Source organism: Centropristis striata, chromosome 10, assembly GCF_030273125.1.
Source record: "Centropristis striata isolate RG_2023a ecotype Rhode Island chromosome 10, C.striata_1.0, whole genome shotgun sequence".
Lineage (NCBI taxonomy): Eukaryota > Metazoa > Chordata > Actinopteri > Perciformes > Serranidae > Centropristis > Centropristis striata.
Window position 1 is genome coordinate 5,392,872 of NC_081526.1, and position 22,951 is coordinate 5,415,822.

The following is a 22,951-nucleotide window of genomic DNA, read 5'->3' on the forward strand; positions in this document are numbered from 1 at the left end:
CTAACACTTCTAAATCTAAAGGTTTTTTTTAATATTGGTAAGAAACAAATAATTTGCAGTGCACTCTGTTTGGGCCAGTTCATCGCTGCTTGCAGCTTTAATTTATCTTGTTTTAAGAAATCTTGTCAAGTGAAGTTATCTGTCCTTGCAGCAAGCTCATTTCCCTCAGATTTAGTGTTTTTATCTTGTTTTTAGACACAACTTTTTTACAGTGTATATACAGGCAGAATGAAAAAGATTCAAAAATAGCCCCAGACTCCAGAGGGTTACATTTGCTATTATTATACAGGGTTTCTCCAGCAGTGTTTTGCTGGATTTCAGTGTTCAGTTTTGTGTGTTTACATGCAGCTTCCAGTATTTTACAAAGGAAATTCCAGTTTCTCTGCCATTGCCAATTTCCTGCCTTTTGTTACATGTTGATGATTAGTCACAAAGTATACAATAGGCTGGCCTGGCCTGGCTCCTGCAGTTGAGTCCCTCAGCCACTAGATGGGAGAAATGTGTCCAGCTAGTAAAGTTGTGAGTTATTTTGGTCCCTAGACTGTATAATAACATTACTGACAGTCCATATGCTCATCATGTGATCCTAGTGAGTCACACACTGAACTAAAAGCATTCTTTCGGTTAAGTTACACTTCTCAGGCTTCCTAAATATAAGTTCTGGACACTAACTCAACAATGACCTTATAAAGGGCTCATTCTCTTCTATAACTACAGCATTCTGCTCCTCTATACAGTTACACTAAACTGTTATTATTGTCAGCATTAGAAATAACATTCAAGTCAAGTCAAGTCAAGTCATGTTTATTGATATAGCCCATTTCATACACCGAATGGTAGCCCAATGTGCTTCACATAATCATAACAATCACATATTAAAATATCTAAAATGTCATGTCATAAGAGGTCAAATCGTTTAAAATAGTTAAAATAATTTGAATTAAAAAAATGAAGACATAGGAATTCACACAACATATTACACAGAAATGACAAAAGCAAAATAAATAATTACAAAACAAATGAATAAATAATAAATTCAGCTCCTTAACTAAGGTAAACGTATGAGGACGGCAGTGAACAAATAGCAAATATGTACTCAAAATCTTAAAAACAGAAGGCCTAAAACAAATAATTGCACTTATGCAGCAGAATGACTCCAGTACGAATGGGCCTGCATATTAAAGTATTGGATAACTATTACTTGTAATAATAAATATGCTAGCAAATTAAGGTTAAAGCTGGTATTCATTTTATCTACCTATGCTTGGGTGCATCAGAGTTTAACAATGAATCACATTTTTATGGCCTTAATTTTGTGCATACATTTTTAATTATTAAACAGTAAATTATATTAAACATCTTACAGTGTAAAAATGAATACAATTATCTATATATAAGAATAAGAATAAGCATAAGAATAATAAGAATAATATAATGTCATAACTAAAATGCCAATTTATTTATTTATTGGATCTCCATTAGCACCAGCACATTAGCATAGCTATTCTTCCTGGAGTCCAAACATTAAATCAAATTATCCATTCTCCGAGATCATCAACGAAAACAAAAACAACAACAACAACAACAACAACAACAACAACAACAACAACAACCGTCAATACAGTCACAACACATATACAATCACAGACGCTGACAAACATGAACCACAAGACATGACGCAACACTTGTACAGTAAAATTAAGAGTCCACACACAACATACAAACAGATACCAAAAAATACATAAAAATTTAGTTGCATATAGTGAGTACTTTTACTCTACTTTTTAAAGTTTATTTTCTTGACTTTTGTTTATAGAAACTTTGCAGAAGATTTATGCATAGGAAATACAATGCATTATTAAACAGTAAATTATATTAAACATCTTACAGTATAAAAAATTAATACCATTATCTATATTATACTGCTGCTACTACTACTACTACTACTACTACTACTTATAATAATAATAATAATAATAATAATAATAATAATAATAATATAATGTCATTATATCAATCAATATCAATATCAATATCAATATAATGTCGACCAATTTAGTTGCATATAGTGAGTACTTTTCTATAACAGTATAAAAAAATGAATGCAAATATCTATATTATACTGCTACTTCTACTACTACTACTACTACTACTACTACTTATAATAATAATAATGATATAATGTCACAACTAAAGTGCCCACTTAATCCATACAGTGCATACTTTTACTCTACTTTTTTTAGTTTGTTTTCTTGATTATACTAACTATACTTAAGTAGGATTTTGAATGCAGCACTCTAATGGTAAGAATGTGTTGTTGTTTATTTCACTTTTGGTATTAGTAGTTTATTACAATGATTCTACCATTAGAAAGCACATATCTAAATTATTTGGATAGTGGTTTTAAAATGACGTTAAATGATTTCTTTTAAATAATAATTTATTCCATGTGTCTTACCATAGTAGTTTTTCGTGCCTATGTAACAGTGTGCTGTAGGGTCGCAGCACAGACCAACAGGCAGTTTTTTTTTTTTTTTTAACTTTATTGAGACATTCAAATACAGCCAGAACATTCATGTTGGATAGAACAAACAAAGTCTGGCATCACAAAAATTGAAAATAAATAACTATGAGACAAAGTGAATGAAGTGCATAAGTCAGTCCAGGTGTCAGATTAACAGTGAGTGTGTGTTGGAGCAGGCAGGGCGGGTCTGACGCGTCTCCAAACACTCGCATGTTCTAGACGCTCCGTCTATTTTCTCTCTCAGCTGATGGTGACGTAGCGCGTCAGCTTAGAGCCGCACATGAGGCAAACAAGGCTGCTGGCCGCTTGTTTTCTCTGCGGGGACACCGTGGACTAGTGGACCGTGGAGTCGTGGATCGTGGACTAGTGGACCGCAGCAGAACGGCACACTGCAGACATATTGTGCTGTGTGAGAAAAAGACTTGTGTCGGGGCGGTGGAGAACAGGAGGAGGACTGACTGAAGGAGGAGGCTCCGGCTGTCACGAAGGAGAAGAGGAGCGCATTCCAGACGCACCGCTATCATAACTAATTCATTGTGGCTCCAAACCGGTGGGATCACGGTTAAACTGCTTACTTATTAGGCCGAGAGACTCACACGGTAGGTCCCTATAGCTCTGACTAGTCCTGTTAAGTTATGGCTACCCACAATGCTTCTACACTTCATTACAGGCGTCCAACTTTACCATAATAGGAGTTATTTTGTTAACCGAAGGACCAAATAATGTGAACCGTTAATGCTGCGTTTGTAGAACCTGATAATGTAATAAATTCCCGATAATGTGGGCTAATAACCCCGATAATGTAATACAAATCTGCACTTGAGTCCATTGAAAATGCTATAAAACCTGATAATGTAATAACTTCCCGATAATGTAATAAAGTGCATTTCCCAATGATGTAATACACTTGTAGAACCTGATAATGTAATAACTTCCCGGTAATATAATAAAGTGCATTTCCCAATAATGTAATACACTTGTGGGACCCGACAATGTAATAAATTCCCGATAATGTAACAAAAATCTGCACTTGAGTCCATTGAAAATGTAATAAAACCTGATAATGTAACAACTTCCTGATCATGTTACCAATAATGTAAAACATTAGTGGGAGGTTATTACATTATCAGGTTAGCCTTCATTTCTCAAGTCCCGATAATGTAATAATTCCCCAATATTGTAATAATTTAACAGCAGACCACCCATTACTTGAGCTACATTATCAGGACTTGCGAAATGAAGGCTAACCTGATAATGTAATAACCTCCCATTAATGTTATACTTTATTACATTATTGGTAAAAAGTGTATTACATTATTGGGAAATGCACTTTATTACATTATCTGGAAGTTATTACGTTATCAGGTTTTATTACATTTTCAATGGACTCAAGTGCAGATTTTTATTACATTATCGGGATTATAACATTATCGGGAATTTATTACATTATCAGGTTCTACATGTGTTGCTTGAATGGCCTATAAACAGCACCTGTGCCTCTGCAAAGTGCATCTGCTGTTGTGTGTAAGTTTGTGTAGGCCCACTGTCATGTCAGCAGCAGTTGTCAGATGCCATGACTAGAAATAACATAGTTATAATACTAGTGTGAGGGCATGGCTGCTCCCGAGGGGGCATAGAAAGTTAAGTTTAGTTATTTCACCACAGTTTTGGAAGTCCCCCTTCAGCCCCTAAAACTGTTCAAGTCCACTAATGAGATTGGCATGGAGGTTAGCATGCTGACTGTGACTGTGGCTATAATGGAACTAGTGACTGGACTGACTGAGGTCTGATCATTTCAAGGACACATTTTAAAGTAGCTATGATTAAAAATGTTTTTATATATATATTTCAAACAAGTTGGAGACAAACATGTTCAGCTACATTTTAGAAAATAAAGTAAATGTGTGTTTATATCCATAGGACTGGGCGATATGAACAAAAAGTCATATCCCGATATATTTAATCTAAATATTGATATATATCCCGATATTTTTTATTGCAAAGTGAAAGTAAATGTTCAGTCAAAGCCAAATATGACATGTCATTAAGTAGTTTTTATACTGTATAACAACAGGATTACCTATTTTCAAATCATTTTCGAAGTGCACATTAAAAAAAAAAAAAATCTTAAATAAAAATAGCATATGAAATAAAATAGGCCAATCTTATTCTGAAGTAAATATATTTACATGAGAAAAGAATAACGAACATTACAAAAGAACTAAATATGACAAACCCTAATAAGGGCAGCATTTATATATAAAGAAAGACAAAACATTTTTTTAAAACTATATCCATATATTAGATATGGTCTAATTCCATATCACATTTAAAAATATATCGATATATCGCCCAGCCCTAATCTATAGCTAATTAAAAAGAATAAATATGAAATTAGCTGATCTCTATGTATAGATTTGTTTGTCAAATTAACCCAAGTTGCCAAGTCAAGATTATTTAAAATAAAATAAAAATAGGAAACACTGTTATCGTATTAGCAAAGTCCACAGTATGCATTATAATTGGGTTAAAACTCAAATGGAGTCTTGTTATTTGTCTATTATGGATTAATGAAAGTGAAAACAGTGCGAACCATAAGTGACTACTATTATTTCCTGCCCCGACACTAATTCTGGCCTTGGGTGTGAGACTTGGATCACAGTATTGATTGTTGTCTAAATCAGTTTGGCAGTCTACTCATCATTACTCATCACTGGTGTGAAGCATGATGACTCATCCCTAAAACTAGTGAAAGAGTGCAGCTTTAAACAGCAACTCTTGTCAATGTCAGTCACATGCTGGCTAAACTGGATGTGACTTTAATTAAATAAGGTTGACTTCATCAGCAAAATGTATTTTAACTTTATGTCATTTCGGATTTTGAGAAAATATCCATACACTTGACTATGGCATTAATATGTTTTGTGATACTGTTTCAATTCTCAGAAACACTATCAATATTTAAATTATATTTTATGTAGAGGTTGCACAAAAAGTAGTGCTGTAATGTTGGGTGGTGCAGGAAAAATGTGTGTGTGAAAAATGCAAATAATAATAATAATACATTTTATTTGTAATGCACTTTACATTACAGCAAATCTCAAAGTGCTACAGGTTAAAAGCACAACAGTCTAATTATAAAAAGGATAAAAAGGAAAAAACAGCTAAAAACAGAAGAAAGTATACATACATACATACATACATACATACATACATACATACATACATACATACATACATTTTAAAAGTGTCTATGGACTGTGGTGCCCTCAGGGTGTCAGGAAGTATACATTCGCCTGTTTTGATTGTATGAAAAAGGAACTTTTTCTCAGATTTTGTGCACATGGTGGATCAATCAAACACGATCTAAACAGGGACCATAAGTGAAAATGCTTGCATGGGTTATCTAATTCCAAAAAAGGGTATTGCATGTTTCCATAATCTGTATTTGTCAGCACTTTAGTGTACAAAATGATAAACAACTGTGTTTACATTACTTCTTTAGCCACTCTTAGACTGCCCTAGTTGTGAACTCTTGTCTGCAAATTATATAAATACTGAGCATAGAGCTGTTTCTTTTCCTTTTTTGGATTTTGGTAAATACCAAACATACCAAGGTTTTATAAACTCATTATTTCTGGGGACAGGAATGTGAGAGAACATGCATGTCCAATCAGAGTGGAGTATTCTGTACTGCGGTTCTGATAGTTGTGTTTTACTTCCAGGGCGGTGTGTTGAGGAGGAAACATGGTGGATTACTACAGCGTCCTGGGAGTGTCTAAAGCAGCCTCTCAGGACGACATCAAGAAGGCGTGAGTATCCTTTATTGTGATAGGACTCACTTTACTGTACAGTTCATTAAAATACAGTATATCTGGAGTTTATATAAGCTTTGAAATATAGGAAGCTGCCTCAAAATGAGCCAATGTGTCTGTTACGGCTACTCTTGCTTTCAAAAAAAGGAGAAAAACGTAGTCTGTGAGGAGGAGGTCTACGACTCACTAAATAACAAGCACTCACAGGGTTTCAGTGGTGGGATTTAAAGTTTAAAATATATATATATATATATTTTTTTTTTAAAACAGAAATATTCTCCGGGTTGACTTCCAACAAAAAGCAAAATAAAAAATGTAATTTAGTGGTTGATAAATTGTTTCACTCCTCACTCCCTTCTCTCCTTCAACAAAAAAACTTTTAATATTGTTATAATTTTGCGTCGTTTTTATGTGTCATTATTTTTTTTTTCTGTGTGATAGTTACTTGTTTTAATTTCTTGCAGCTACCTTGCACCTTCCTTTTGTTGTTATCTCTTTATCCTTGTCTTTTGTCTTATTTGTGCAAAATAAAAAACTTCAAACTTCAAAACTTCAAACTCCAAGAAACCAGCTGTCTTCACTCCTTAATCACAGGAGGAGGATGGCCTGGCTAGGAGGAGGGACCTGAGCAGCAAAAAACAATTAAAATCAATAATAATAATTAACCTACAATAGTCATCCGCATTCCTAAAATACAAAGAATTAATAGATTCCAACAGTGTCTGTATTTTCTGAACTCCAGACGACACATAAATTCGAGCACAAACAAAAACATTCCCGTTCAGAACATGTGGCTTAAAATGACAACAAAAATACAATATGTCATTATATTTTTTAACTATACACAGAAATAGAGGTTTGAAAACCACTGGTATGAAAAATACAGACTTCTTAAAAATATGGAATGGTGTCATATTTCTCCAGAGCTCTCCAGAGAGCATTGTTTGTTGTGTAGAAGAGACCATAATACTGGTCTGTCTGTCTGTCTGTCTGTCTGTCTGTCTGTCTGTCTGTCTGTCTGTCTGTCTATCTGTCTGTCTATCTGTCTGTCTCTGTCTATCTCTGTCTGTCTGTCTGTCTCTGTCTATCTCTCTCTGTCTGTCTGTCTGTCTGTCTGTCTGTCTGTCTATCTGTCTGTCTCTGTCTATCTCTGTCTGTCTGTCTGTCTCTGTCTATCTCTCTCTGTCTGTCTGTCTGTCTGTCTATCTGTCTGTCTCTGTCTATCTCTGTCTGTCTGTCTGTCTGTCTGTCTCTGTCTATCTCTCTCTGTCTGTCTGTCTGTCTCTCTGTCTCTGTCTGCCTGTCTCTCTCTCTCTCTCTCTCTCTGTTTGTCTGTCTCTCTCTGTCTGCCTGTCTCTCTCTCTGTCTATCTGTCTCTGTCTGTCTGTCTGTCTGTCTGTCTGTCTGTCTGTCTGTCTGTCTGTCTGTCTGTCTGTCTCTCTCTGCCTCTTCATGTCAATGTTTGTGTTGTGATTTCAGGTACAGAAAACTGGCTCTGAAATGGCATCCAGACAAAAATCCAGACAACAAGGACGAAGCTGAGAAAAAGTTCAAAGAACTCGCTGAGGCCTATGAAGTCCTATCTGACAGTAAGTCTGTGTGTGTGTGTGTGTGTGTGTGTGTGTGTGTGTGTGTGTGTGACAGAGATGGGGGTTTACAAGTGGCTGTTGGGGGTTTTGATGTGTACTGATGCAGTGAGTCACAGTCTGAATCCCTGTGTGATGATGTCAGGCTCCACAGAAAGGAAACTCATTCATACAACCAATCATACCAACAGTTTATAACATAGCAGTTATATTTGTCAGTTAATGATTCTATTTTTTGTGAAGTTAAATCATCAAAGACATTTAATTTGCATTTTCTTTATGATTTATGGTATTATAACTGTGTTAAACTGCAGAACACATTTTTGAGTTCCCCCCACTTCTTGCCATGATTGTGCTATTTCCATAGAGGTGTATGACGAATTAGGGCTGGGCGATATATCGATATAAAAGATATATCTATATATTTTTAAATGTGATATGGAATTAGACCATATTGCATATATGGATATAATTCAAATTTGCACTGTGATCCTTGCTCCAGGCAAGCTTTTTTTTTAAGATATTATTTTATTTAAATGTGCACTTTATGGAGTTTTAATTTAAAAAAAGGTACTCCTGTTGTTATACAATGTTTATGTTCACTTAAATAAAGGGTTTCAATAAAACATGTCATATTTGGCTTTGACTTTGACTGAACATTTGCTCTCACTTTACGATAAAAATATCAGGATATATATCATATATCGATATTCAGCCTAAATATGTCAGGATATGACTTTTGTTCCATATCGCCCAGCCCTATGACGTATATATTACAGCTAAAGTGACAGCAACAGAAAGCACCCTAATAATATGACAATACCTTTATTTAAAAACTAACTGAAACTGAACCTTAAACTGCTTGGGGTTTAGAAGATTAATTTCATGTGTGTGTTGGTTGTTTGTATGGAAAAAAAACCCAAAGAGACATATTTGTGTCTGTTTTTTAATTCTTTTTTTTTGTTTTTACTCTGTTCTTTAACTACAGAGAGTAAGCGTGATGCATATGACAGATTTGGAAATGACAGAATGCGAAACACAGGTAAATAAATTCCAGCTCTGATGAGAAATTGAGATATTATTGCATCCATTAACGTTCCTTCTTCTCTCAGTCTCTGTGCTTTTACTTCTCTCCTCATTTCCTTTCGTGCATTTTTCTCTTCTTTCCACTTTCCTCCTGTTCATTCTCTAACTCTTTCTTCCTCTTGGTTGCTCCCTTCTCCTGACCCCGACATCTTTATTTTCCAGGTTCTTCCACCTCAGACTTTTCATCAGATTTCCCAGGATTCACCTTCACATTCCGCAACCCAGACGACGTGTTCAGAGAGTTTTTCGGCGGTCAGGATCCCTTCGCCAGCTTCTTCGGTACGTCATTCACAAAGTTCTTGTGGAGTTATATTAGCATTTCATGAATATATTGTTAAAAAAATAAGATGTTGTTCTGTTATTGGGGTTATTTTCTCCTTTTGTATTTTGAGCAATAGTTACACATTAGAGCTAAAAACAAAAGATTCCTTTGCTTGACTAAAAAGTCAAATTTTTGAGTTTGTTAGCACCATAAAAACGTATTGTAATATTAGACTTTACATAAGAGTATTTCAGTGATAATAAGTGTCTTTTCTCTCATCCAGATGATTTTTCATCCTTTGGAGGCTCGTCCTCTCGCCTCGGACCCAGTCGGTTCTTTTCTTTTCCTTCTGCAGGAGGTAAACAGTGACATGAATTCAGTATCTTGTACTGTTAGTGGTCGAAATAGAAATCATGGCATATCTTTTTGTGACCAGAATATTGAAATAATTTTCTTCTCTTCTCTTCTCTTCTCTTCTCTTCTCTTCTCTTCTCTTCTCTTCTCTTCTCTTCTCTTCTCTTCTCTTCTCTTCTCTTCTCTTCTCTTCTCTTCTCTTCTCTTCTCTTCTTCTGATCATCTGTCTTTCTCCAGTTGATTTCACCTCCTTCTCCTCCTCTTCCTTGGGTGGGATGGATGGGATGAACAGCATGGGTGGAGGGATGGGCAACTTCAAATCCGTTTCTACTTCCACTCGCATCATAAACGGCAAACGCACCACCGTCAAAAAGTATGTATTGACGTCCTTAGAAAAGTGCATAAAAGTGGAATATTTAAAAAATATACAGTCAACGAAAAAATTATTTGACCACCCTTGTTTTCTCCTGGTACAACTAAAGGTACATTTGTTTGCACAAATATAAAGATAACAACAAAAATAGCTGATTAAAGTTTAATTTAAGAGCTGATATCTAGACATTTAACATGGTTTTGTTGATAACGATTTTGGTTATTATCAGTAAAACCATGGAAAATGTCTAGATATCAGCTCTTAATTTAAACTCTTATCAGCTATTCTTGTTGTTATCATTATATCTGTTCAAACAAATGTAACTTTAGTTGTACCAGGCATTAAAATGAACAAGAAATTGAAGAAAACATGGGTCTAATATTTTTTTCCATGATGGTATGTCTCAAATTTGTCAGAATTGTAGTGTCATTTTCCTACTTCAACTGGGTTGAAAATAACATTAATGCTTTGCAGCTCAGCATATTACCAGTTTGTGATTTGCAAAGTATTGTCGTTTTTTTCATCTTGCCTCGGGTGTGTTGGCATTTTGCATGCAAATGTATGCAAAACATATGTTATATAACTGCCACACTTATATAACATACATTTTTTTGTGCCTTACTTCTCTTTGTGTTTTGAGTTTTATGTGAATGCAACTGGATATTTGAGTTATTTTGATGATGAAGTGAACTTAAAGTACAGGAAACAAAGGTAATTTGAATATTTAGCCCATTACTCTGTTTAGTGTGATAATGAAAATGCCACAACATCAGTAGTGGTCACAAATTGATTAATTATACAGTTTCAAAAGATTGAGTTTGCATATATGTTTGATAAGAGAAGGTGTAAGACACAGTTACAGTACATATATACAGGTGCATCTCAATGAATTAGAATATGATATAAAAGTTTATTTACGTCAGTAATTCAATTCAAAAAGTGTAAATAACACATTATATAGATCCATTAGACACAGAATGAAATATTTCTTGTCTTCATTTATTTAATTTCTTCTAATTATAATGATTATGGCTTACATTTAATGAAGACCTAAAATTCAGTGTCTCAAAAAAATGTAATAATACACAAGACTAATTTTAAAAGTATGTTTAATATGGAAATGTTGGCCTCTGAAAAGTATGTCCATCTATATGACTCAATACTTGACTTGAACTACTGGAAATTGACTTTTCCATCATATTCTCTTCTAATTTATTGAGATGCACCTGTACACACAGACTTAAATGTGGTCAAAGAATTTGTAATACTGCCCTTCATTTGTGTATTTGTCTTTTTTACAGGATAAAGGAGAACGGGCAGGAAAGAACAGAGATTGAGGAGGACGGGGTGTTAAAGAGTATCCTGATTAATGGTAAGACCAAACACACTGAACGGTGTCACTATTGTCAACAAAGGTTCAACATTGATTTTAATGTATTTTAGTTCTTCCACAAAAGAAACACCAAGTCAAACAGCAAAATGTTGAACTGAATTCAACAAATTTAGCTGAACTGGTACCACGTGCAAAATTGAAAAAAATAGAAATAATAAGCTGTTTTGACTAGAATAGTGGGGAATAGTGGCCACCGGGAAAGTCTCAGGCCACGCCCTCTCAAATGTCCGCTCACTCTGCGTGTCTCCAATACAAGTTAGCCCTCAGAGAGATTTAGAGACTCTGGAGGCGACGTATGGTTTTCGACCGTCGCGTAATCGTTTAGCGACAGTTTCGAGCGTGACGTCACATATGCGAAGGATTAAACACGGGAGACTCAACTGTGGCCGCCGTCGCTAACTGTTCACAACGTCAGCAGCTGATCATAAACAAAGCAGCATGGCTAATTATGCACAGCATCTCCGCTGATCATAAACATCGTGATGGTGAATTAACCGGCATCACTAACTGTGCACAGAGTTTCAGGTGCTTGTTGTAAACAAACAGAGATTGCTAAGTGAACACCTCCTGCAGCAGCAGCACATACACACTGTACTGCTACAGAGCTAACTGTTAGCCTGTTAGCAATTTGCAGACTGGACGCTAAGGGGTAAACATCCCCTCCGGCTCTGTAGCTGGGAGAGACTGCTGCAGGAGGACTGTGACAATTCGACTCATTCTTACTCTTCTTAACGAGCTGCCGGCCCCCGCAGCTCGTTAAGAAGAGTAAGAACGAGTCTCCAAAAGTCTCCAGTAACACCAGAAAAAGTCGCTGGATTTGTCTCCAGTCGCTTTCGTGAAAAATAGTCCCTGGGCGTTTCGGCGAGTGAGACCCGCCTCATTCTGGGTATTGGGCGGTAGTGGAAACAGCCCTATTGACAGGAACTACATTCGCCTATCAAAAATCTTCGGATCAAATGTAGGAAATTTTCAAAACTATTGTATTAGCAGAGTTTTAGATATTTGTATTGAATATAAAGATTGCGGCATGTTGACGTCCCTATAGAATCAGATCTTGTTGCACCTCTTTTTCTGCGTGTTTGTGATAATATTACTGCATGCTGCTTGTCCACATACACACCTGTGTTGCTGTGTGTGTGTTCCCAGGGGTGGCGGATGAAATGGCCCTGGCGTTGGAGCTGAGTCGGCGAGACGGACGTCCCCGTAACGCCCCTCAGAAGCCACAAATCCAAAACAAAGCACCTGCGGAGCCCGAGAGACCTCGGCCCAGCCCTCACTCTGCAGCCACACACCGCTCCTTCAGCTCCGCCCCTTTCTACAACTACGGGGTGGCGGGCGGCAGCGAGGAGGACGAGGAAGATGAAGACCTGCAGATGGCTCTGGCATGCAGCCTGTCAGAAATGGAAGCCCAGCAGAGAGCAGCTGCTTCTGACTTCATATCAGGTGCTGGGGGTCGGGGCAGAGCCGTGAATGACAAAGCTGGTGGCCATAAAGGATGCAGATTTGTTACGACGGCACATTATAACGTGTCTCATAGTGGAACCATTGCTGTAGGGGGCAGAGGGGAAGAGGGCCAGGTTAAAAGAGGTGCAGGGACCGGAGCTGGTTGGGAAACGGAGGGAAAGGAAACCAGGGAGTCAGACTTGTCTCCTGATTCGTCCACAACTGCCAACACTACTTCACTAAGCCAGAGCAGTGAAGAAGAGTTTGAAGCTGCCATTAAAGCTAGCGACAGCAGTGTGAAAAAGAAAAAGAAGTGCGGGTGTATTATGTGCTAATGCTGTGTGTGGGTTTCTTTGAGTTGCCTTATTTTTTTATACTTAGCTCAGTGTTCTGCCTACAGCCAGACTCTAATGTTATGTGAGTGCCAGACTCTTAATTTGAGGCAGAGCTTCAGCTGATCACATGCAGACTTAACACCTCCAAAAGAGACACTGAGTCAACTTTGAGAGGGTGCCAACTCAGACAATTTCATAGAATTTGCGAATACACACTGTAAAAAAAGGGGTGTTGGAAAACAAGATAAAAACACTAAATCTGAGGGAAATGATCTTAGATAATTTCACTTGACAAGATTTTTTGAATTAAGATGGTTAAATCTAGAAATAAGCATATTGAATGCTTAAAATAAGAATTTAACTCTTAACCCTTTATCTGGTGAAGAACTATATTTGGTAACTTCAGTGGATATCAATGAGGTCCCCATGTCTCTCTGTTTGGTCGTAGAACCACATGGATTTATTCCAGCTGATCAGCAAAGATCAGGCTACGTCACAGACAGTGACACCATGACATCTGACCAATCAGTATAATAATAATAATATAATAATATTAACTTTAAAAATTTAGAAAAAAAATCTGCAAGAAACAGTTGTGTTATTCTGTTGACTATGACAGCATATTAGGGCATATTAAGTATGAATAAAAATAAAAATAAAAACCTGGGGTGGGGGTAATATTTAGAGAAAAAAGTTGCAAATTTACTAGATTAAAGTGGCAAATCTACAAGAAAAAAAATTGCAGATTTAAGAGATTTAAAGTGGCAAATCTATGCGAAAAAAGTCACAGATTTACGAGAAAAAAGTGGGAAAAAAACTATTTTTTTCTTGCAGGTTCACCACTTTAAATCTCATAAATCAGCAAAAAAAATTCTCGTAGATTTGCCACTTTAATCTTGTAAATTTATTACTCAAAATATGACCCCCCTCCCCTGGGTCCGTATGTTTTTTTTTTTTTTTTTACACATTCTGACAGTATATAATATCCTCCAATATTCTCTAGGGTTGAAATTTGGAAATTGCAAGTATTTCAATGAGTGCCCTATTAAGGGTTAAAACAAGATAAATTATCTAACACTTCTAAATCTAAAGGTTTTTTTTTATCTTGGTAAGAAACAAATAATTGTCAGGTCACATTGCTCGGGCCAGTTCATCGCTGCTTGCAGCTTTAATTTATCTTGTTTTAAGAGTTCATTTCTTATTTTAAGTGTTCAACATTTTTATTTCTAGATTTAATAATCTTAATTCAGGAAATCTTGTCAAGTGAAATTATCTGTCCATGCAGCAAGATCATTTCCCTCAGATTTAGTGTTTTTATCTTATTTTAAGACAAACCTTTTTTGCAGTGCAGCAAAAAGATCAAATTGAATGTGAAGCAGCACAGAGGATTGTTTTTAAATGAATGTAAATTTGCAGACTGGAAAAAACAGGATTAAGAGGGATATAGATTTGGCCACGTTGATAGTGATTTAAATCCTAGTATAGCAGAGTGTTGTGTGCTTATGTGTGTTTTTTTCTGTGAGTGAGTGTTTGAGTTGGGGTCAGTTTGGATCCTGACAGAAGTTTCTCATTCTGACTCTCCGGCAAAGGGAATGTATCAGAACTGTGTTACAGCCTAAAGCAAATACATCTTGTAAATACAGCCCTTCCTCCAAGTCAGAACTGTTCAGACTTGTAGCCCAGCTTGCAAAGTTGCAACCATAAGTACAGAATGTATCATTGAATTCAACTACTTGTCTTGATTTTAATACACTAAAATATCGAACCTGGTCTCACAGGAATCCGTGAAATAGCCACGGATTTGCTTAACTCAAAATCCGTGGAATAGCCACAGAATCACTCAAATTTCCGTGAAACTGACACGGATTTCGCTACAATGCAAGTTAATGACAGTCATATCCCGTGGCTATTCCAACATACAAAGTGAGTGAATATTTAGAAAAGAAAACATATATTTCTCGCTAGAAATGTATTTTTTCCTATTGGTTTGTTCCAAGTCACATGACTTTCAAGGTCCCGGTGGTCAAAACAAAAAACATGGCGGACAGTTCTCTCATTTTTAGTAAAAAAATCAATATTTTGACATAGTTTTTGCATAAAAATGGATTTTGATCACATTTCTAGCGAGAAATATATGTTTTATTTTCTAAATATTCACTCAGTGAATGTACATAATCACTTTCTATGTTGGAATAGCCACGGGATCATCGGGGTCATTAACTTGCATTGTAGCGAAATCCGTGTCAGTTTCACGGAAATTTGAGTGATTCCGTGGCTATTCCACGGATTTTGAGTTAAGCAAATCCGTGGCTATTTCACGGATTCCTGTGAGACCAGGTTGAAAATATCAGATTGTAGATTGGGGGGTGCAGCACTTTATGAAGTTGGAAGTCAAAGCACAGCATTTGATGTGTACTGCATTATGACTGATTGTAAACTACAGCTACAGATAATCATTGTATAAATCTTTCATATTTTGATCCATTCAGTGCCTTTGCACGTTTTAACACTTTACTGTGTGTTTACTTTTCCTACATTACCAGTGCAAACATGCCAAAAAAAGCCTGCTGTTTCAAAGTAAAGCAAGTGTCAAAGCTTTACATTAGTGATTGGGAGTGTTTTCAGGAGTTAAAGGGGCCAAATTCAACTGCTTTGTGCAAATGTTTAACCCTCTAGAGTCCATGAAACCACCTACACATTACTTATTCATGACGTGAAGACATAAAAATGAAGCAGCATTGAGTCTCTCCATCAGCTTCCCTCTAAAGTTCTGGCTTGAAATTACATGCCAGATTTTTTTTAAATTATATTCAGCCAAATAAAACAGAGATAATGTCAAATATATTTAGTATAAAATATTGAACTAGATATTATCCTCATTTTACCTGTTATATGTTATATTTGCAACCTGTGTTCATATTTGCAATATTTAAAATTCTGTGTTTTGAAACATAATTTTCAAGATCAGATTCAGATCAGTTTCTTTTGGGTTCAAAATTTTTCATCAATTGAGTCAAAGATAAAAAGTAATTATCAACTGATACCAACATGGCATGGTAAAGATTTTTTAACAGATTTTTTAACTGACATAATATCCGAAGATTTCAGAGGGTTAAAAATGTGGAGCTTATTCGCCAAATCAATACGAACTTTGATTTCCCTTGGACTGGTTTGAACTGTCAGGATAAAGGAGGTTCGCTAGCTGCGTTTTCTCTCCATCAGCATCTGTTGATTAATGCTGCCTGAAGCAAAAAAACTTAACACCTGCTGTAGTTTAGCTGCTTAGTGTGCAAAATGACAGACTGTTGAAAGCTGCAATAAGATAGCATCAGTAGTTAAAACAAGTATGAAAGTCAGAAAGTAGACATTTTGGTAACACTTTATATTAGGGAACACATTCAACATTATATAGTTGCTTATTAGCATGCAAATAAGTAACATATTGGCTCTTAATTAGTCATTATTAAGTAGTTATTAATGCCTTATTCTGCACGGCCTTATTATACAACCAGTAAGACATTAACTAAAAGAGTTTTCCCTCAATAACCTCAGAATTATTGCTTATTAGTAGTAAGTAATTTTATTTTGAAGGTGTCTACATAAGAGGCACACAAGCCTGTCAGAAACATGACATGACAAGTATCATGAGCATTAATGTTACTTCAAAGTGTCATTAATGTTCATGACACATCCCATGTCATGTTTATGATACGCTCATGTCACTCTCATGTAGACACCTTCAAAATAAAGTGTTACCATATCTTGCTTAAGTCACAAAGGCATGTTTAAAAAATGGCCTAAGTCACATTTTATTTTGACTTAGGCATAATAAATCCGCTTAAGTCACACACTTGACATAGGCCATTATCTTAAAGGGGTAAAATCACATGATCTGATCAACTGAGGATGAAAAAAATAAATAAAAATGGACAAAAAATGACTTAGGCGATTATTTTAACAGTGTGACGATTTGCACCTGACTATAACTACACAGCAACATCATTACATGAGCAGTGCACAAAATGCTGTCAACAGACCTTTCCACTCATTACCTTTTTTTTTTTCAGTGTAGCTGCTTATTCTAGCTCTCTGATTGGCTACACAGTCCACCTGTATCACCCAATACCTGTATCCAAGCAGCAAGGAGAACATAGCAACGGAGCAGCAGCTAGAAATAAGCAGCGCAGGTGTGTTATGTGGATGGAGAGACTAATGAAGGGAAAACACAACTCTAAATGTAGTACACACACACACACACACACACACACACACACACACACACACACACACACACACACACACACACACACACACACACAAACACACTGTACAATACTGATGTAACAGTTTTAAATGCAGTGGTGGAAAGTAACTAAGTACATTTACATTTAGTACTGTACTTAAGTATAGTTTTGAGGTACTTGTACTGTACTTGAGTATTTCCATTTTATGTAACTTTTTACTTCTACTTCACTACATTTTAAGCTAAATATTTTACTTTTTACTCCACTACAATTAGCTGACAGCTTTAGTTACTTTTGACATGAAAATCACGATAAATTTAAAGTGATACGATGTTTTTTTTTAAAAATTAAACATCATACCAGTATATTAAGTACTTAAAATGAGCCCTATTTTGAGGAAATTATACATAAATATACATATAATTACAAAAATGCATCAATACTACTGATCTAATAATATATATAGAAAATAAAACAATCTGAGTGGGTCCATTCTGCATAACGAGTACTTTTACTTTTGATACTTTAAGTACATTTTGATGCTGATACTTGAATACTTTGAATGCCGGACTTTTACTTGTAGTGGAGTAATTTCACAGTGTGGTATTAGTACTTTTACTTCAGTAAGGGATCTGAATACTTCTTCCACCGATGTTTGAATGTGATTGTTGCTGAATCTGTGAAATAAGGGAGAAAGTAACAGAAAGTGCTGTTGGTGCCAAAACACAGACGTGTTAAAATAACTGCTAGTACCAGTAATAGGTTTTAAAAATATTTTTTACTACTAATACTAGGCACAGCTGTCTCAATAAGAACCTTATAACAGGCCGTGCCTCATTCCCTGCCCTGCTCTTACAGGTTTGGTTGTCATATATTTTTCACGAGTGTTTCTTTTATATTGCATTGCATGAGTTTTTGCTTTCACTTTAAAGAATAACGATCATCACAGGCAACAGATAAGCTCAGCTGTGAGAACACACTGTCAGTTTTCAGGAATGAGAAAGAGGCACATGCTTTCTCTTCTACATATCCGCCTGTATTTTTTTTTGTACTACATTGAACTGCCATGTGTTTCTGTAATTTTTTATTTTCAGATTGTTAAAAAGGGAAATAACAAATAAAGATTGAGCAGAAGAGGATATTTGGGATATTTGATTTTTTTCAGAATATGGCAGTTAATAGTGTTGCATTTGCCACTAATTGTCACTGATTTGTTGCTATATTAGTACTAATCCACAAACTAATAACGATCAATGAAATGAAGTGCAGTGCTGCTGGACCTTTGATTCACTCAGCATTTCCTGTTATATTGGTCCATGGTACTTTATCTTTATAAGAAGGATTCTCAGGGTTAGTATCTAAAGAAGTGTATTGCATTCACTTGAAAAAACAACAACTTCTGTTTTCTTTTTTCTTTTGGGTCATTATTCCTTTTTTAATGATTATTTTTTTCCCTGTTTTTCTGATTTATTTTTTTCTGTTTTTCGAGGCAATTTCACCCCCATTTTTCAGGGCATTTTTTTTTACTTTGAAAATCCCCTGATAAACAGTAAAAAAAATAGTCAGAAAAAAAGGGAAAAAATACCCCGACAAACAGAAAAAATTAGTCAGAAAAACAGGAAAAAAATTACCCTGAAAAACAGAAAAAAATGATCAGAAAAACTGAAAAAAAAAATTATCCAGAAAAACTGAAAAAAAAAAATTGTCAGAAAAACTGAAAATATAATTACCCCGAAAAACAGGAGGGAAAAAAAATACTAAAAAAAAACGGGAAAAATTACTTCGAAAAACAAACCAAAAAAATAAATTACTCAGAAAAACCAGAGGTTTTTTTTCTCCAAGTGAATGATCCATCCTGCGTCTGATGTTTTTCATTATCTTAATACCAGATGTAGATCAGCCATTTGAGTCCATAAAATGTCATTTTTAAAAGTGCTTTTATTTGATTTCACTCAGTATTTTGTCCAAACTAATTTGTCCTCATTTACTTACCATACTGACCCTTTACCTCAAAAGCTGCGTGTTTGTGATTACAAGTCTGCCTGTTTCTCATCTGTTCTTCTCAGCTCTTCTTCCTCCAGTAAATTTGTCAGCAAAACCAATCATCACAAATTTGAATTTGAAATTTGATTATATTTTATATCACCCTTTTTATATCAAACATACACTGCAAAAAAGGTGTGTCTAAAAACAAGATAAAAACATTAAATCTGAGGGAAATGATCTTGCTGCATGGACAGATAATTTACCTTGACAAGATTTCTTAAATTAAGATTGTTAAATCTAGAAATAAGCATTAAAATAAGAAATTAACTCTTAAAACAAGATAAATTATCTAACACTTCTAAATCTAAAGTTTTTTTTTATCTTGGTAAGAAACAAAATAATTGTCAGTGCACTCTGCTCGGGCCAGTTCATCGCTGCTTGCAGCTTGAATTTATCTTGTTTTAAGAGCGAATTTCTTATTTTAAGCAAACAAAACATGCTTACTTCTAGATTTAATCATCTCAATTTAAGAAATATTGTCAAGTGAAATTATCTGTCCATGTAGCAAGATCATTTCCCTCAGATTTAGTGTTTTTATCTGGTTTTTAGACCCCCTTTTTTTTGCAGTGTAGTATTTTCTGTCGATTTCCACAGCTTACATTTTCATTTTGTTCCTCCATTAACAATATGCTGATAGCACCTTTTAATGCCTGTTTTGCATTGAGCTCTTACTTGCTGTAAAAAGATCTTTTAGTGACATTTAAGTAAAAGTTTTCACCTTAGGAGGCTGAAATTTGGCATGCAGGTCATGTGTGTGTGGATGCATGTGAATATGTGATTGCAGCTCTCTCGGATTCAAGCTTGTTTTTTATTGTCACTGTTATTGTTGCTGTACCACATTATAGGGATTAAGTTGAAATATGTTAATTGTCTTACACTTCCTACTTCCTGTTTCAGACTCAGACTTCGAGGCCTTCACAAGCTAACCTGATTGGCTCATGCTGTGCCCTAGCCCCGCCCCCGAGGTAAAGAACCAGTGTGAACCCGAGGCCTGAAGATGCCCCCTTTAAGCCCCACGTAGATGATAAAGTCCCATATTTATTTAACAGGTGATTCTAACAGTATCTGCATTACTAATAAAGTGTAACATGTCCTTGTAAATCTGTTCCTACAGGTCAAAAGGTCAATTCCCCCATGATGCACTTGTCTCTCTCTGTCGACCGTGGCTCCTACCTGCTGAATGACACTTAAACAAAGATGAGAAAATAGAGGAAATGTGTGTTTTTATATGTATGTATGAGTGTGTGTACATAGCTCGTTGTGGAGTGAAAGACTGGAAAGTTTGAAAGTATTTTGAAACCAGAGGAAAATAGTTCTGATCATCTCTGCATTAACTAACAACCTCAGCTACATTTTAACTGGACTTATGCCTGCAAGTGGAAACTGATGAATAAGACAAATAGAAAAAAATGTTTTAAAATATTTAAAGCAGAGAAAAATAAAGCATTTCCTGCTGTATCGGTCCATCGTACTTTATCTTTATAAGAAGGATTCTCAGGGTTAGTAGCTACGGAAGGGTATTGCATTCACTTGAAAAAATAATAATCCTGTTTTAGCGGGTCATTATTTCTGTTTTAAATCAGTATTTTTTCCCCTGTTTTTCTGTTTTTTTTTTGTTGTTTTTTCTGGGTAATTTTTTTTCACCTCGAAAATCCCGCGACAACATCTATGGTGACTCCTGCCCTGCACATATATAAAGTTTGGCCCATCTTCAACTTTCTACTGAAGAAACAAATGCGTCTATTGTTGCTCTCTAAACTGAAAATAAAGTTATCCCGAAATACAGGAGGGAAAGAAATACCACGAAAAAAAGAACAAAAATTGTCAGAAAAACAGAAAAAAAGTCTGAAAAACAGGAAAAAAAACGACCCCGAAAAAAAAGGAAGGGAAAGAATTACCACGAATAAAATAAAAAAAATAGTCAGAAAAAAAGGGGAAAAAATTACCCCAAAATATAAAAACTATAATAAATTACTCAGAAAAACAGAGGGTTTCTTTTCAAGTGAATGCAATACGCTTCCGTAAGTATCAGAGAATTTAAGATAAAATGCCAAAAATTAAATCAGAGGTTTTAAAAAAGATCCATTTTTATTATTGTAATGTGTTTTTTCTTTTGGCTGCTCCACCTTTATGATGCAGGGGACACTTTCTGTATAAACTCTGAAAGTGCAAAGATCGCATGGATTCTATCAGTAGATCAAATATATGGGACATAAGACCTGTTTTAATTTCAACATTTAAAAAAAAAGCAATAGCACCCACGAAGCAAAACAGGATTTAAAAATGAGCACTTGAGCCTTTTTTTTTTCATTTTTTGCTGCAACACATCACAAATTTATTCAGGTCAAGTCAAAAATACATTTTTATAGATATTTTCTATCTGTCTGCTACATGAACAAAACACAATCATCAGGGTGAGTTATTTACATTAATCACACGGTCGTACACTGAGTAAGACGATAAAAGAACCCAAATAAAGTCACTCTGTGTGCAGAGAGAGAGAGCGAGAGCGAGAGCGAAGGCGAGGTGTGAGGAAAGGACCAGTCCTTAAAGCAAACAATCATGTTGTCAAGGCAAAGACACGCCTCACAAATAAAACCCTGCCGGAAATCAACACACACTAGACAGTAGCATACAGTATTCTGGGGAACACGTAACAGCACACTCAGAGAGTTTAAATAAATTGAAACCTTATTGTTTATCGGCCAGATGGATGTCTCAGAAATTTGATAAGTTGTGAAGGGATTTACCATCATTTAACATGTAATGTTCAACAGAACAGCCAAACAAACCCTCAGTGTTAAATGGTGGTAAGTAATCTGTTAATGTTGCTTGATCATTTGAGGTAATCAGGGCCGGCTCTAGGCATAGGTGACATAGGCGGTCGCATAGAGCAAAAAAAAACCCCAACTTAAATTTAACAGATAAACAATGACATTTTTCTCACTTGTTGAGTCACGTGACATGTGGTCATTGCCTTGCCCCCCTTTAGACGGTCAGATCGCTGTCACAGAGGTCACGTCAAGTGACAGACAGGTTTTGTTTTGATAAATCTTGCAAGATGAAAAGGCCGTCAAAGCTCAAAGAAGAAAAGAGGAGGAGGAGAAGAAATTTAACTCTTTGATGCACAACATAATGACCCCCCCCCCTTCTGCACAAAACGGTAAAAAATGACCCGCATAAATTCTGTGTGTTCAGTTGCTGTGTGTTTCTGTGCTCTATCTTTTGATACCAACTTATTTTATGATTGAATATTCCAAGTAAGCTTCTCATACTTTATGAAGAAAAAAGTTTTTGTATTATGACATAGCTAACTACTTGGCTAAGTAGCTTGCTTAGCTAAATACTTAGCCAAGAAGTTAGCTAAGTAGTTAGCTTAGCAAGCAACTTAGCGAACTACTTAGCCAAGAAGTTAGCTAAGTAGTTAGCTTAGCAAGCAACTTAGCTAACTACTTAGCCAAGAAGTTAGCTAAGTAGTTAGCTTAGCAAG

General features: G+C 35.6%; 1 protein-coding gene across 2 annotated transcripts; it reads left to right on the forward strand.

Annotated features, from left to right (window-relative positions):
• The first annotated feature begins 2,695 nt into the window (after positions 1 to 2,695).
• Positions 2,696 to 20,979, forward strand: dnajb2 (DnaJ heat shock protein family (Hsp40) member B2). 2 transcript variants are annotated; one of them, XM_059343603.1, is made up of 11 exons: positions 2,705 to 3,123; positions 6,250 to 6,336; positions 7,819 to 7,928; positions 8,914 to 8,967; positions 9,174 to 9,290; positions 9,557 to 9,631; positions 9,865 to 10,000; positions 11,302 to 11,372; positions 12,540 to 12,836; positions 20,359 to 20,426; positions 20,576 to 20,979. In XM_059343603.1, the coding sequence occupies exons 2-10, from the start codon at positions 6,272 to 6,274 to the stop codon at positions 20,385 to 20,387; spliced, it is 954 nt and encodes a 317-aa protein (XP_059199586.1). In that variant the 5' UTR covers positions 2,705 to 3,123; positions 6,250 to 6,271; the 3' UTR covers positions 20,388 to 20,426; positions 20,576 to 20,979. The 2 variants fall into 2 exon arrangements, with proteins under 2 accessions (XP_059199585.1, XP_059199586.1); XM_059343602.1 differs by lacking the exons at positions 20,359 to 20,426; positions 20,576 to 20,979 and having other exon boundaries at positions 2,696 to 3,123; positions 12,540 to 13,404.
• Positions 20,980 to 22,951: the final 1,972 nt, after the last annotated feature.